The sequence below is a fragment of the Micropterus dolomieu genome, unplaced genomic scaffold (genome assembly GCF_021292245.1).
Source record: "Micropterus dolomieu isolate WLL.071019.BEF.003 ecotype Adirondacks unplaced genomic scaffold, ASM2129224v1 scaffold_232, whole genome shotgun sequence".
Classification (NCBI taxonomy): Eukaryota; Metazoa; Chordata; class Actinopteri; order Centrarchiformes; family Centrarchidae; genus Micropterus; species Micropterus dolomieu.
Window position 1 is genome coordinate 1 of NW_025744224.1, and position 14,806 is coordinate 14,806.

The 14,806-nt window shown below is 41.3% G+C and overlaps 2 protein-coding genes across 3 annotated transcripts; one reads left to right on the plus strand and one right to left on the minus strand.

Annotated features, from left to right (window-relative positions):
- Positions 1-1,543: 1,543 nt before the first annotated feature.
- On the plus strand, positions 1,544-11,191 carry tmprss9 (transmembrane serine protease 9). Of its 2 annotated transcripts, none has more exons than XM_046043366.1 (16): positions 1,544-1,795; positions 2,753-2,982; positions 3,134-3,261; positions 3,342-3,409; positions 3,509-3,684; positions 3,843-3,875; positions 4,499-4,612; positions 4,832-4,997; positions 5,192-5,466; positions 5,860-6,002; positions 6,746-7,031; positions 7,263-7,376; positions 7,454-7,622; positions 9,108-9,373; positions 9,829-9,965; positions 10,633-11,191. In XM_046043366.1, the coding sequence occupies exons 2-16, from the start codon at positions 2,835-2,837 to the stop codon at positions 10,792-10,794; spliced, it is 2,385 nt and encodes a 794-aa protein (XP_045899322.1). In that variant the 5' UTR covers positions 1,544-1,795; positions 2,753-2,834; the 3' UTR covers positions 10,795-11,191. The 2 variants fall into 2 exon arrangements, with proteins under 2 accessions (XP_045899322.1, XP_045899321.1); XM_046043365.1 differs by lacking the exon at positions 1,544-1,795 and adding an exon at positions 1,854-1,968.
- A 195-nt stretch (positions 11,192-11,386) lies between these two features.
- Positions 11,387-14,034, minus strand: timm13 (translocase of inner mitochondrial membrane 13 homolog (yeast)). The gene is made up of 3 exons (XM_046043367.1): positions 13,589-14,034; positions 13,147-13,215; positions 11,387-12,709 (listed from the first exon to the last, which is right to left on the minus strand). The coding sequence occupies exons 1-3, from the start codon at positions 13,706-13,708 to the stop codon at positions 12,611-12,613; spliced, it is 288 nt and encodes a 95-aa protein (XP_045899323.1). The 5' UTR covers positions 13,709-14,034; the 3' UTR covers positions 11,387-12,610.
- Between the last annotated feature and the right edge of the window lie 772 nt (positions 14,035-14,806).

The window sequence follows — 14,806 nt, forward strand, 5'->3', positions numbered from 1 at the left end:
AAAAAAAAAAAAAAACTCCATAGGGTACCTTTTTAATAAGTTCATTAAATGTCAATCTGTGACATTTAATTCCTGTGTGTCTGTAACCCTTGTCCATCCAGATCCAGATGACCAGCTGAAGCTGACAGAAGACACCAGGCAGCTGGGGCTGGTGGTCTGTAGAGGAACCTCTGTAGTTCTAATCTGTCCTCAGGACGGTATGGAGGCCATACCAAACCCGTTCATACAGCAACAGGATGGCTAACACAGTCTGTCACTCACTGAGTCACAGTCTCACACACACAAATACAACCATGCACCCGCTTGTATATTTTGTTTAGTTATTTTTTTCTTGTTTTAATTTTTCAAAAAACAGTAACCATGTGTAAAACAAAGCAGATTTCTGTTGTTAAAATTCATAAGTTGATCAGCAAAAGGACATTTGAAAGCACCTCACTGTGACGTGCAAGTTAGCAAAGATTTGAGTTGTAAAGAGCCCACAAGCTTTGGGAAGTGTTAACAGTACCATTTTCTTTTTATCCAGAATAAGTAAACCTTTTACAGTTCTATGTTGTTTTTGATAATAAAATGAAAATGTATGTTGAGTGTTGGGAATTTTGTTCTTCCTTGTTCTTGTACATGTTTGTTGTATGCCAGAACTAGATCAACTAGATGTGATTCAAGGAACCCTAAAAGTTGGAGCAATTTAATGAACTTTGAGCTGCTGATTTCTATGTGGCTCAGCGGGCTTCATTTAAGCAGCCTTTTCCAGTAGGTTATTATATCTGATTCAGCAGTCTGTCCACTGACCACTGGTATTTTGTATAGTTACTGTCACTTGTGGGGTTTTTTTTTGTTTTGTTTTTTCTGGGTAAATAAAGGCTGAAATATAGAAAATACACCTGAGCTAGTTTCAGCTCATTTACACCTGCTGTCCTTGAAGAATCACACAAGCTGGGTGCCCCTGAAGTTCCCCTGGCATCATGTATCAAGGAGTCTCTACGCCAGCGGCTTGGGTTCGAGTCTAGCCCGGGCTGATTCCTGCATGTCATCGTGCTGTTTCTCCTGTCTGTCTACTATCTGTCAGATAAAAAGCCCCAAAAATAAACTTTAAAAAACAGATTTGCACAAGTTTATAAATTGTCATCTTTTACTATAACTTCTAGGTTAGTTTAGACCACTTTATGGACTTCTTAACCATTTAGTCTGGGTACAAACCATTGAATTAGCTATATTATTGTGATCTTTGAAAGCGTTTAAATGAATAAACTAAGTATAGCCTGTCGCGCTGACAGAATTTGTGGTCATAACTACTTTAAATGTTTTAAGCAGGGAACAGTGTAAATATGAATTTACCTTTATTAGCAGTAAGTGCAGTAGGTTAATAAAGGCACCTTAACTGATTAGAGAAGCTGTAATCTTGGTAAAAGGAGCCCATTGGTTTTGCCAAGTGTTGTGAACCCGGGACTTACATTCCAAGAGGCTTCGTTCCTCCTCTGCTGCTCAGTCACTGTGTCAATGGAGCACAGACAGGCAGCAACTAGAGGGAGTACTGAGCTCCGCAAGTGAAGTGCACTGAAGATTTTTATTACCCATTTTTTTTCCTTCTGGCATCACTTTTCTCCACTTGCTGTAATGTGTGTTGCGTAAAGGAGTAGCCGATGTTTATTATTTACCTGGAGATTATGGGAGCACTGAGGTGAGATTAGAAATGCCTGTGAACATCGGGGTGTAACCAAAGGGATCAAGACCGATGGGAGGAGGGCCGGCCGGGGATTTCTGAAGCTGAACCGACTTCCTAAGGTAAACTGAAAAGGTGAGTTATCTGCGGGACGGACGCGGCACGCCCCTTGGCAGGTGGAACAAATAGCTAGCGGACCTCTCGGTCTTGTCCCTTGTCTTCCTCCACCCGTGTATCTACTCATGTGTGCGCTGAGAACTACTGGATCTCGTGAATGTCAGTGTTCAGAGGAATGAGAGAAGAAAGAGGTGAGTGGGTTTACTTCAGAACATAAAGCCTGTATTGTTAAGTGATGCATCTGGTGTAACCGTGCGTAATTTGTTGTTGCAAAATGTCCTCACCAAGGCCATTTATTCAGTGAGATCATGTTATCTGTTTGTTTTTAAATAAAGAAATTAAGGGAAGTTTGCTTGTTTTTAGTTTAACCTTTTCCACATCTGATTTGTGATCGCCAGGCATCATGGCCTCCCTGGTCTCTTTTACGCACGCCCGCACAATCTTTTAGCCAGCTCCACCGAACAGTTTGATATTTCTGTTTGAACGAGATTATAATCCTCATCTCTCTATTCAGAAACTTCGGTGTGCTTTTCATATATGGGTATCTGGGTTTGTGTGAATGTAAACAATATTATTCAGTAGATTTATCGACTGTCCGAGGGTATGAACACACTTATTGTTTCCTACAAGGCTGCTGGTCAAGTGAATGTTTCCAAACTAGTTTTAATTAAAAATTACAATTGACAAATGTATAGGTATGTAGGTTTTGGGTTTACACATGAGGAGTTGTGTCTGATATAATCCAAAGCAGTGGAACACAGTACATATGTCATATTGTGATATATGGTCAATATCATAAATATATTATTGTTATCAGGATATTGATATCCACCCTGTTGTCCAATCCTACATACTCACCGACTATAACGTTTCAGAAAATATTATATTATGAATCTCTCAAATATTTTACCATATGCCTCATATTCCTATATCATACAGTTAATTACAGAATAGTTCTCACTGTATCTCTACCAGGAGAGGATCATTTTGTCTGTCAGGCATTATGATACTGGATGCAGTTGAATGTGATTTGTGAGGTTGGTGCTGTGAATCCAACATGGAGGTGAAGAAGGATGGAGGAGGAGGGCCGTGGTCTTCTCCAGGAGCTTCTTCTGCTCCCTCCAACTCTGCCTGCTACAGGAGCACCCTCATAGCCTTCCTCTTCCTCTTCCTTGTTATCGGGGTCTTTGTAGGCCTGCTTATTGGTGAGCCCGCTGACAGTAATCACCACACTATCACATACTTACGTTTGTGACATTTTAACACATATTACACAGGTTAAACATGTAAATGTTAAGTTAATTATTCTGTGAAGCCATCTGTAAGAAGGAGTCCTTTCTACTCTGTCGTTGCCAGCCTACCTGGTGCAGGAGCAGCATTATTTCATGGAGACCGTGGAGCTGCAAGGTCTGAAGTATGATCCTGCTCTGCAGAATGAGAACTCTGGTTTCTCCATAATACTAACCTCAGTTTTAAAGTCCAAGGTTAGTCCAGACTGTCACCATGTTGAGAGCCAACATTTCCTTTAAAAAGCATTCAATTGTCCATTTTCACTTTCTTACAGATTAACAATATCTTCACTGCCTCATCAATATCACTTCACTACATTGATTGCAGTATTGTTGCCTATGGGTAAGTGAAAGCTGAAATGAGGTAGATAATATACTCCAAGCGGGGGAAGGCACCTGGAAGATTAAACTGACAACACTGTCTGTGTTCCTGTCTTCCTAGTAACATTAATGGTGACGTGATGGCAACATTCAGACTGGTCTTCAGGGTGTCCAAGATCCAGCAGTATTCAGACATCTTTGTTCAGGACTTGCTGAGGGCAGGTTTCAGCTCAAAAATGCACGGGAAACCACTAGAGGTGCCAGAATTTGGAGAGATCAGCACTATCATCTTACTGGGTAGTGAAACTATTCTGTCATCAGTTGACTGTCTGTGGCCCTACAAGTGGACGTGTGTAGTGGGAGAGATGTATATAGGCCACAGCTGTGCAGTACATTGCCTCAGGCCTTCCATTGTCCTCACAGGATCTAATGTTTTTCTGTCTTCTCATTCCTAGGCGCTAGTGGGAAGTCATTTTACGCAATTGGGGGTGAGCAAAAATGTTGTTAAAGCGTGTATGTAAATACTCTTTCAACATGTGTTTATACCTCCTTGTAATACCAAATAGTTTGTGTTTTTAATATCCAGGTAGATAATATGATAATGTTACTTGTTGATCACAGACAAATGTGCTATATGTGTGCTTTTCTATGACTTATTCAAAAATAAATCTGTGACTTTTAATAGGTTCACATTTTTTCTGATCTTAAAACAAAACTCACATGCCCATAGTTACACAGAAAGAGTGTTTGGTCACTGTAATTGTTGCTGCTGTCCATACTATCCTTGAAGACATCCCTTTATTATGCAACTCCAATGAGTTGAATCATGAATCACATTAGGAATAGAACTGTTCATGCAGTATGAACAGGAGGAAAACATTTAGTGACCAATAACTCAACCAATCAAAAAAATGTCAGCCTATCTGCTAAATCCCTGTTATATTAACTGAACTGCTCTAGAAGTATTATATATATTTATTGTTTGATACCAATCAGAAGTTTCCTCTCAAAAGATGATTCTAAATCCTTATTTATTCCCATGATGCACATATTCATATTGTACCTTTTTCTGTAACTCCCACCCTACCATTTTTCTATCTGGGGTTTCTAGCCAGGTGTCCTGACAACGACTTCACTTGTGACAATGGAGAATGTGTCACCAAATTGAACCCAGAGTGTGACTTCATCCCCGACTGTGCAGACGGATCTGATGAAGCTCATTGTGGTGAATGTGAAATGTCTTTTACTTTTACTACTATCCTTTTAAGCCTCATTATTTGACATTCCTTTTTCAGTTGTTATTGGTAAAAAGCGTGCATGGTTACCACAGACTGCAGCAGAATATAGATAACTGGCCCTGAAAGGTCACATTGTAAATGTGACTTTACTGACATGCTTGTAAGAAAACTTCATCTTGACCACATCATTTGACTTTTCCCCTTAGCCTGTGGAACACGTCCTACTATGGGGATTCGGGTGGTGGGTGGCGAGGATGCTCGCAAAGGGGAGCTGCCATGGCAAGTCAGTCTGAGGCTCCATGGACGCCACACCTGTGGAGCCACGATCATCAACGAACGCTGGCTGGTCAGTGCAGCACACTGTTTTGAGAGGTAAGCAGCACTCGTTATTTCCAAGTCACTGGCGAGTTATTAATAAATCTCCCAAGCAGTGACATAATTGCATTTACTACATCATCATTTGGTTAGTAAATCACTAAATCTTTTTTTTTTACTGTAAATTGTGCTATTAAGTGACTTGCATGCATATTTGTATGTTTTGTCCTCTCTTTCTTTTCTGTTTATAGGGACAATGACCCCAGAGAGTGGACGGCCCTGGTAGGGGCCAGGCTGGTGAGCGGTGAGGAGTCCGAGTCCAGAACAATCAACATCAAGTCGCTGGTTGTGTTTCCAGACTACAACCCTATGACCACTGACAATGATGTTACAGTGCTAGAGCTGGAGACCCCTCTCACCTTCAGCTCTTACATCCAGCCCGTCTGCCTGCCCTCCCCATCTTATGTCTTTGCCCCCGAACGCAGCTGTGTGGTATCAGGGTGGGGCGCACTAAACCAGTTTACTAGTGAGTCTATCTGCAGAGTACACCTCAACGCACCAGCACAATAGCGTATGAACTGTTTTTAGCTTTGAGGCAATATTTTCCTGTAAGATAATAATGAGAAACTTGAGAAAATTATTTACTATGTGGATACGATAACTAAACAGGGCAATCAAGGCATTTGATGTCAGTCAGCATGTGATTGCAACACTTTTTCTGTAAGTAATGCAGGCTTTTAGTCAAGGAAAATGTAACATTTAAGATAAATTATAATCAGATTCCCAAATTCTAGTCTCATGTCACAGTATTATATCACCCAACTCTACATACCCGTTCTAGACTTATAGTACATCCTTATAATCTTGAAATGTGATCAGCATGAGTAATTTGGTTGCCCTGTACTCTTCTGTCATTCAGCTGAGGTGCCTCCAACACTGCAGAAGGCAGTGGTGAAAATCATCGACTCCAGTGTGTGCAATGCATCATCTGTGTACAGAGGTGCTATTACTCAGAACATGATGTGTGCTGGATTCCTGCAGGGCAAGGTGGACTCATGTCAGGTCCGTGCTGTTTCACTTCACACATCGAGATGACAATAGCATGAGCTATCAACTTCCATTTTCTTACAATAGGCCCACTGTCTCGGGGTAAAATTTGTTTCAATACACTGATGATCTGGTCTTCCTTTTCTATTTTGAAACTATAAGTAGGGTTGTATGTCAGCACCGGAGCCACCCTAAAATAGGGGCCTGTAGGCTGATGCTTTTATTTTCATCTCACCATAACAGGATGTGTGCTCTTGATATTGCGGTGAGAAAATGAAAATATGGCATTATCCCCAGTAAAGGCTCATCCCTGCCTCCCATTACAGCTCAATCAATTTAATTCACCTGAACACAATTCAGATTCAACTTATAACCCATTACATGGCAAAAAAGTATATATAATAGATAGATTTCATTCTGACAATTAATTTATCTCCCTACAGATATTTCTGTTTTCCTTGCATCCCTGAACCTGGTTTGGTGCTCTGTTTATAAAATTGCCATAAGCACTTTTATGGACACTTGAACCTCTGTCCCACTTGTTTGCAGTTTGTCCTTCATAGAAAATGTCAAAATATTCATTGTGGAAATTACAGTGCCTTCATCCTAATCAACCAACACTAATTAAATAACACTAAATTGAGCATTAGTCCAAACAGGAAAAGTACCAAAGTGACACTAACAAGGTTTTTCCTAGTACAGCAGCACTGTGTTGAGTAACTGTTCCTATAGAATTAGGTCTTCTGTTATTCCTGCAGGGTGACTCTGGAGGGCCTCTGGTGTGTGAGGGGGCCCCAGGGAAGTTCTTCCTGGCTGGGGTGGTGAGTTGGGGTGTGGGCTGTGCCCAGATCAACAGACCTGGGGTTTATTCTCGCATCACCAGGCTCCGCAACTGGATCATAAGCTACACAGATCCCACCTTGGTCCACGATTACTTCCAGCATGTTCCCACTGTGTCAGTTACAGTGACAGAAGGAAGCTTTAATAGCCAACCAGTACCCAGGACCACAGCCATGGATGTGTCACCTGCACCAGCACTACCTGGTAATGTCATACTGAAGGCAACTTAATTTATTAGTCATTCATCACTTACCAGGAGAAATGGAATGAAGTCAGTCATAAATATAGTATCGCACAGCAAGCTTTTTTGACTGTTGTGTTTCATGTATTCCTGTCACTGGTCTGTGGGGATGTGTGTCTGAAAAAGCAAAACCAACAAATTAATTTTTATAGTCGCACCCTCATGCTACATGATCTTTCCGTCATATCTTCCAGTCTTGATCTGCAGTGGAAACTTCCAGTGTAGCGCCACCTCCTGCATAAGCAAGGTCAACCCCGAGTGTGACGGAGTGCCAGACTGCCCCAACCAGGCCGACGAAAGAAACTGTGGTAAAATTACATGTGTATCGTGGTGTGCATACTGGATTTAAAGGAAATGCTTCTGTTGATGTGTGTTTTTGTTTCAGACTGCGGTGTACGTCCTGCGTTGGGCTCCCATAGGATCGTGGGTGGAGTAACAGCTCGACGGGGGGAATGGCCTTGGATCGGCAGTCTCCAGTACCAGAGACTTCACCGTTGTGGTGCCACGCTCATTCACAGCAAATGGTTACTCACAGCAGCACACTGCTTTAAAAGGTGCTGTGTTTACTTACTGGAATTAAACACTTGGAAAACATTTTAAGCACATTAAAAATCACACAACCTTCAAAATGAATTCTTCTGAACCTAAACTTCACCACATTCTTTTCTTATATCAAAAACATGTCTTCCATCATGTCCAGAATGGTACTGGGTAGTAACAGACTGATTAATCGGTCAGCCAATACCTGCATTCACAAGGCCGATAAACCAAAAAATATCTGCAGACACATCTGCAGGCCACCTTGTCAGTGTTAGCGCTCCCACTTGTGAATTTTTGGAAGGTGGTAAAAATTTAGTTTCAAGCCCTAAATTTCCTCAGTCACCATCATCTTTTCTAAATGTTAACACATTTGTCCCATCCTACATGACCACAGATCTAATCTAATAAAATATATATATATATATATATATATATATATATATGCTGGATAAGGCTGCATAACGACACTAAATTTGTAGTTCCTTCATGCTACACACACAACACATAGCCTAATTAAGTGTAGGCCTACATTAAAATATGGTAACATAAAATAAAACAATATATACATACCCTTATACACCGCAAACATTCCACCGTGCAGTTTTTGAATTTGCATCTGGGGTAAATGTAAACAGCAGCACCCAATGATAATATGAAAGTTTCATCTTCACAATAAACAGTCTGAAGATGATAAAATGAAAGTTTCATCCATCTTGACTGCGTTTGCGCATTAAGCATCGATGTAAAACACAGAGTCCACTTCCTCTCATCTTGCCGAAGTCTTGCGCTGACAGCTCAGAACATGGATCACCTGCCGACTGCTTGGTCGGTCCGGGATATTGATGGGGTTTGAGCCGGGTGGGTCGTGGTCTGCTGCTCTTTAATCCAAAAAACATCTTCATCTTCCAATGACTGTGTTTATGTCAGAGGTAACACATGTTTTGGCAATAAAGCAGCAAAGTTTGAAGGAGCTACCGGCTGCTGCTGCTGCTGCTGCTGCTGCTGCTGCTACAAGTGCTGCCAGTTGCCATAGCAACTCACTTCATATATAAGACTTCATATATAACATACAAGAGTCAACAGCAAATAATAGCTGTTTGGCATTGTCAGAGTATACTTGGCAAATTTTTCATGGGCACAACCCACATTCTCAGCTCTGCTGCTCATCCCACAAATGCATGTTCCTTACAAATGCGGCACCAATTAAAATGGAAATAATCAGGCTTTCCAGTGAAATAAGATGTATTGCCAAGTAACATTGTTACAAGAAAGAAATAATCTTTTTTTGTGCCTTGTTTATATATAAAATATTAAAAAATTCATCTTCTAAGATAACCATGTATATTAGATTGTACTCTGTGTGGAATAATGAAATTATACATGATTTGTCTTTGTTTCTGCATTATATATCAGCCATTGGCTGCCCTGCAAAATCCTATTTTGGTCGACCACTAGACAGGGCCTGAAGTTATAACACAGTCTTCATTTATAACCCCCAGTGACCTGAGCCCCACTAACTGGGCTGTGAGCCTGGGATCTGTGCTGCGCTCTGGGGTAGGAGCCCTGGTTATCCCCATCCAGAGGGTCATCATCCACCCAGCCTTCAACGGCACCAACATGGACCATGACGTGGCTCTGTTGGAGCTGGCGGTCCCCGCCCCCATGTCCTACACCATCCAGTCGGTCTGCCTCCCCTCGCCGGTGCACCGCTTCCTTAAGAATGCAGAGTGCTACATCGCAGGCTGGGGATCCATGAGGGAAGGAGGTGAGATTTAAAACCCCACTGACGTCAGGCACAGCTTTCTGAAAAGCATTGTACAGTTGCATAATGATGCAAATATGTTCCAACAAACTGGAAAATTGTTACTAGTGTCTCAGTTGAGAGATGTGGATGACTTTTGTACTGAGGTAAGCCCATACAGCTCCAGTATCCCATCAACCTGACAGTATGATATAATTCGATATGAAACACTGTGAAATATTCACTCATATTACAAAAAGCACAGTATTTCTCACTTACCCTTTTGGTTTGTACCCATGCAGATAGTTTCGCTTTTATCTGTTGAGGTTCTGACTTATCTACCACTGAAACTCAACAATGGAGTTGAATTAAGTTTGGTTTGTAGTGCAAAATGACATTTAAAAAAAAGATCCAACAGCAACTTCCAGAAAAAGTATTGTATTCAGACCCACTAATATGATTATCATTCTTTGGCACAGGCTCACTGACTAACCTGCTGCAGAAAGCTGTAGTGAATACCATTGACCAGGCTGACTGCCAACAGTCATATGGAAACGTGCTGACTCCTAACATGATGTGTGCTGGTTTCATGGAGGGAGGCAGGGACACCTGTTTGGTAAGATGTAGGAGAGTATGCTATGTGACACAAGTACCTTTCACACAGTCTGGAAATGGGCCGGACATCTGGTTGGTACAGTCTTGGCAGTGTGTGAGAGGTAAGATTGTGGACAAAGATTACACAAGTGAGCAGAGGCACTGGCAATCACTGCCATGGCTCAGATTTTACAGTGGTTGGTTAACCGGGTCAGAACAATGTAAATTTTGCCATTTCTCTTTTGAGCTTTCTAGGACTTCCGTTTGGAAAAAGTAGAGGCATATGAATAATTTATGGTTTGAAAATACTTGGTCAGATATTATAATTATGGTGCAAACATGATGGAGAACATCGAAGCACTTATATGAAGGATGCTTATCTGATGGGAGAGAGTAGACTTTCTTTCCTACAAATACAGAGCCCCCCTTTTCCCCTGCTCCCTCTCTGTAATCTTCTTATGTAAGGAAACCCACATGCATTCCTGTCTCGGTCAAAGCACCTGGCATCTCAGCAGCGATCCAAGTGACATTCTCTTTGTACCTGCTGGGTCTTACTTACTCTTTTGCTTCCTCACTCAATTGTTTTATTCTACTTTACAAACTGGAAACCTCAGAGCATTGAGGTTATTTTAATGTCGAAGAAGTCATTAAATGTCACTCTTTTGTTCTTTCTCCCCTGTATCACACAGGGAGATTCTGGCGGGCCACTGACCTGCCGTCAGCTCTCTGGACAGTGGTTTATTGCTGGAGTGACCAGTTGGGGACATGGATGCGGGCGAAGTGGGTTTCCGGGCGTTTACACTCGTGTGACGTCTGTCAGGAAATGGATATCAACATACCTGCCGTTCTGAAGAGGCACCCACAAAATAGATCCAAAACTGCAAGGACACAGTGGAATTCCCTGATACATATTCTCCAGAAAAATGTACTGTACAAGGACTAAAGTCATGCTAAAAGCCACACACACACACACACACAGTTTCCACAGTACTGACCTGTGTAACCTACTGGTCATGGGTGCTGTTTTTAATACTGTGCAATCATCTGAACTGGGACCATCCTCTTTAATAATGTACTGAAGAAATAAGGACTGAACTGTGGCATATGAACATTCTGCTAGCAAATGCATGATTTAAAGTATTTATTTCAGTTATTTATTTCCCAAATGGTAAACTTAATGTACATGGTGTTGTGTATTTTTGTTTCTTTTGTGTGGGGTTAAGAATATATGTGGTTCATTTATGGGTACATTTCATTGTCTTTTTTGTATCTTTTCTAAGAAAATAAGACAAAGATGCAATGTAATAATTGTTACTTGAAAGGTAGGGTTTCTAGGAAAAACCTTCTGTGTAAAAAAAAAAAAAAAAATAGTGGTATTACAATCAGCTTTAAAAAGGAATCCACCTTTTGTCTTGAGTTTGATAAAGGCAACTACTGGTGGGGTTTCACTGATGGATATACACTTTTATTATGAGAAACACAAGATTTATTGATTTATTTCTTTTTTCCTTCCATAAAAATCATTTGCTCACAATCACTCAGCAAATCATGTTCGTAGGCTTTTCTGGCTCTTGCATCCCTACATAACCTCACCAGGATAGGGGGAAAAAAAGATTATGGTTCCCAGACATTGGACAAACCGCGCACACAAGCTGAGAGAGGTTCTGTACCCCGGCAGACCCTGCTGAAACAAGCCTACTACTGTGGAGGGCGGCAGATAGAGTGACAACTAGAAAATAGGTCAGACAAAACAGTTTTGTTCTCCAGGCGTACTTTGATATAGGAGTGTTCGGAGGCTTGTGAATGTCAGGTTCACAGTTGTGAAAACACCAAGTCGCTCCTCAAGTCTTCCCGGTGATTTTAAGTAGGTCTCTTTATTTAGGGTAAAAGCATGTTATGGAAAACCTGTGTTGTCCCTTAAGGGCTCCGGTGGTGCTGCTCATTTTCTAAGCATAATTATTTTATTCTCTGAGCATAAACACGATGTGGGCACATTGCTGACTGCGTTTTAAGAAGCAATGTAGTAAGTGAGAGACTTAAGTCCTGTTTATAGTTATCGGTATCATGTGTCCTAATTATACAGACTCTTGAACACGAGGAAAAATTCAACCTTAGTTTGATGGCGGGGAGGTGTCAGTGTTCTACTGAAGCCACACTGTAGTGAACACATACTGTTATAATTACCCAAAAAAACAAAAGCCAAAGTGGTGCAGTTGACTAATTTAAGCTTAAACATATCCCGGGATGCAATGCAGACACGAGGATCACCCTGGATGCCAGTCAATCACAGGGCAAGCACATACTTACAAACACATCCACACTTGTGTTCTCTCCAATAGGAAATGTAGTCCAAATTGCAGCTTTTCTTCAATGCATGTTTGCTTGTTAACCAGAAGATTCATTATTTATAACATAAAAACACACACACACAAAAAAATATCAAACTTTGTTACTGAACTGTTCAGAGTAAAATGGAAATGTCCACAGAGACATTGTTATGGCTACAGTCCACAGGCTCTGCTTGCCTGTCTGTGAGGTATTATGACAGAAGTTGATGGTGTGCTGCCGCCATGATACACCTGTGCACAGTTCCTGGCCTCCTCAAGTGGCACACTGTGCTCCTCCTCAGTAGCAGCCCGAGGAAGGGAAGGGTGAAGAAAGGGGTGTTCACATGCGGGCTCTTTCCCTCTGTAATCTGGAGTTGTATGTTCGGGACACAGTGTTCCAGGCATCCATATACCGGTCCATACACATGGCAATACATTTCTGTGAGGACAAAAGCAGCGATGTTAACCCTCTTAAGAAATAACCCCAAAACTATATTACAATTAACAATTATTTTCATTATAAATGATTCCGCCAAGTACTATCTTGATTAATCATCGTGTCCAAACGTATCAAAAAATTGTGGAAAATGCCCATTACCATTTTATATTCAACTTGCTTGTTTTGTCTGAACATCAGTCCAAAACCTAGTTAAATATCATAGCAACTGTAAGTGGCTTTGGATAAAAAAAAAAAAAGCGTCAGCTAAATGTAATGTGGTGTAATAAAACCAGTGGATTTTTATTTGAAATGGGACTTAAAGACAATTAGATTGTCAAAATTATCACTGATTTTCTGTCAACCCGATTAATCGATTCAGCTTTAAACATTTTGCATCTGAAACCAATCTTTAAAGTTCATTATGGCGCAATGCATACCTGCTCAGAGTTGTCCAGCGTGCTTCCAGGTTTGCCTATGCACTTCTTGAAGCATTTGTCTGTCATTCTCTGAAACATGAAGAAATTGCTCGGTTTATTACCACGTATTACGGTCAGCTGACTTGTACTTACAAGTAGTTCACAACATCGCCCGGTGAGCATTTGTTTTAAAGGTGAAAAGAGCCGAGACGTCTCAAATGAACCTGTGTTATAGAGTCTGTGGGTTTATAGACGTTACATTGTGTCAACAGCATGTCAATGACTACCGCTGCCTCTCGGAGTCATACTTCATTAATGGGGTGATGTAACGTTAGCGTTATGACAGGATTAAATGAGGGGCTCACACCACCCCCAAATAAATATTTAACGTTACTCTTCGACGTATTAAATTTGGGGTTAGTCTCGCTAGCTTTAGCAGCTGTGTCCATTGATTTAACGTTACCTGCAGCAGCTCCTGTGCGTTAGCCACCGCGATCTGGACCTTGACCTGCTCCATGATCGTGCTGGGGTCTATTTTACCACCTGGTCCACCCGCTGAGAAGTCTGAGCCGTACCCGTCCATTTCTACTGAAAACTTTAGCTTAATAGATCTTCTTTAAGTGCACGTGCGGACAGCCACTGCTAGGTCTGGCTAATGTTAGTTTTCGATGCCCTTGACAGCGGCGGAAGACTGTAAACGTCATTTCCGTATTGTTTCGACGTGGGAATTGTAGTTTTTGGTGATTGGACACCGTCGACTCACAGTACAACAAATACACCGCTGCCAGAAACATGGGGCCTTTCTCATTTCCCAGATTTCTGTCTCCTCTCTCCCCGCGTCTCCTCCTCGACTCCTCGAGCTCGCATCTCGGGTGGGAGGGACTAACACGCGCCGCGAGGATCGAGGAATCGAGGAGGTTGGGAAATGAGAAAGGCCCATGTTCTACGCGGTATATTTTAAGTGTTAATATTCAAGAGACACCGACGGCTTGTCAACACGTCACACACCCGCCCCAATTAGCAGCACACGTGGAGCACGCGCGCATGTTTGCCACACGGTGGAGATATAATCCACTGAATCACTGAAGTCTAAATCTTTAATGTAGTGAATTAGGCTCCAGTTTGTATGCATGCTACCAACAGATGCCTATAACTACGAGGATAAATATAACATTTTCTTTAGGCTACATATCATTAAATTGTTTAATGCACGCATTGTTAGATTTTGAGTTTTTAGATTTAATACAGTTGCCTATCCATCCTCTGTTTATAGATTGTAGTAGATCTAGTAACTACTTTTAAGTTACTATTAACTAATTTAATTAAGTCACTACTCCACTAGTTACTAGTAACTAAAAATTAAGTACTAGTGTCTAATCAATGGTTACTAGTAAAACGGGAATAGTTACTAGTAACTAATAAATAAGTGCAAGCAGCTTTTAAATAGTGACTAGCAAGTTTTAAGGAATAAATGTTAGAACCGCTTGCCATAGCCGATCAATAGTTGGTTGTCCGAGGGGTCAGTATAGTACTGTCATGTGTCTCAGGATGTCTTATTTGGTTGGGCTGGATGACTTGTATGATAAAATTCATAAATAAATTGCTGGGGGAGAATAAGATTTATTTACAACATAGCAACCATTTATCTCATCCTGATCCTCCACAACAGGTTGTATTGGAA

What these genes read in the sequence shown, in the direction of transcription:
- tmprss9 (XM_046043366.1), top strand. Translation starts at nt 2,835, where the DNA reads ATGGAGGTGAAGAAGGATGGAGGAGGAGGGCCGTGGTCTTCTCCAGGA. An exon ending in TGCAGTATTGTTGCCTATGG is followed by an intron (nt 3,410 to 3,508) that starts GTAAGTGAAAGC and finishes CTGTCTTCCTAG; the next exon opens with TAACATTAATGGTGACGTGA. An exon ending in CAGCACTATCATCTTACTGG is followed by an intron (nt 3,685 to 3,842) that starts GTAGTGAAACTA and finishes TCTCATTCCTAG; the next exon opens with GCGCTAGTGGGAAGTCATTT.
- timm13 (XM_046043367.1), bottom strand. Translation starts at nt 13,708, where the DNA reads ATGGACGGGTACGGCTCAGACTTCTCAGCGGGTGGACCAGGTGGTAAA. An exon ending in ACGCACAGGAGCTGCTGCAG is followed by an intron (nt 13,216 to 13,588) that starts GTAACGTTAAAT and finishes TTCATGTTTCAG; the next exon opens with AGAATGACAGACAAATGCTT. An exon ending in CGCTGGACAACTCTGAGCAG is followed by an intron (nt 12,710 to 13,146) that starts GTATGCATTGCG and finishes TTGTCCTCACAG; the next exon opens with AAATGTATTGCCATGTGTAT.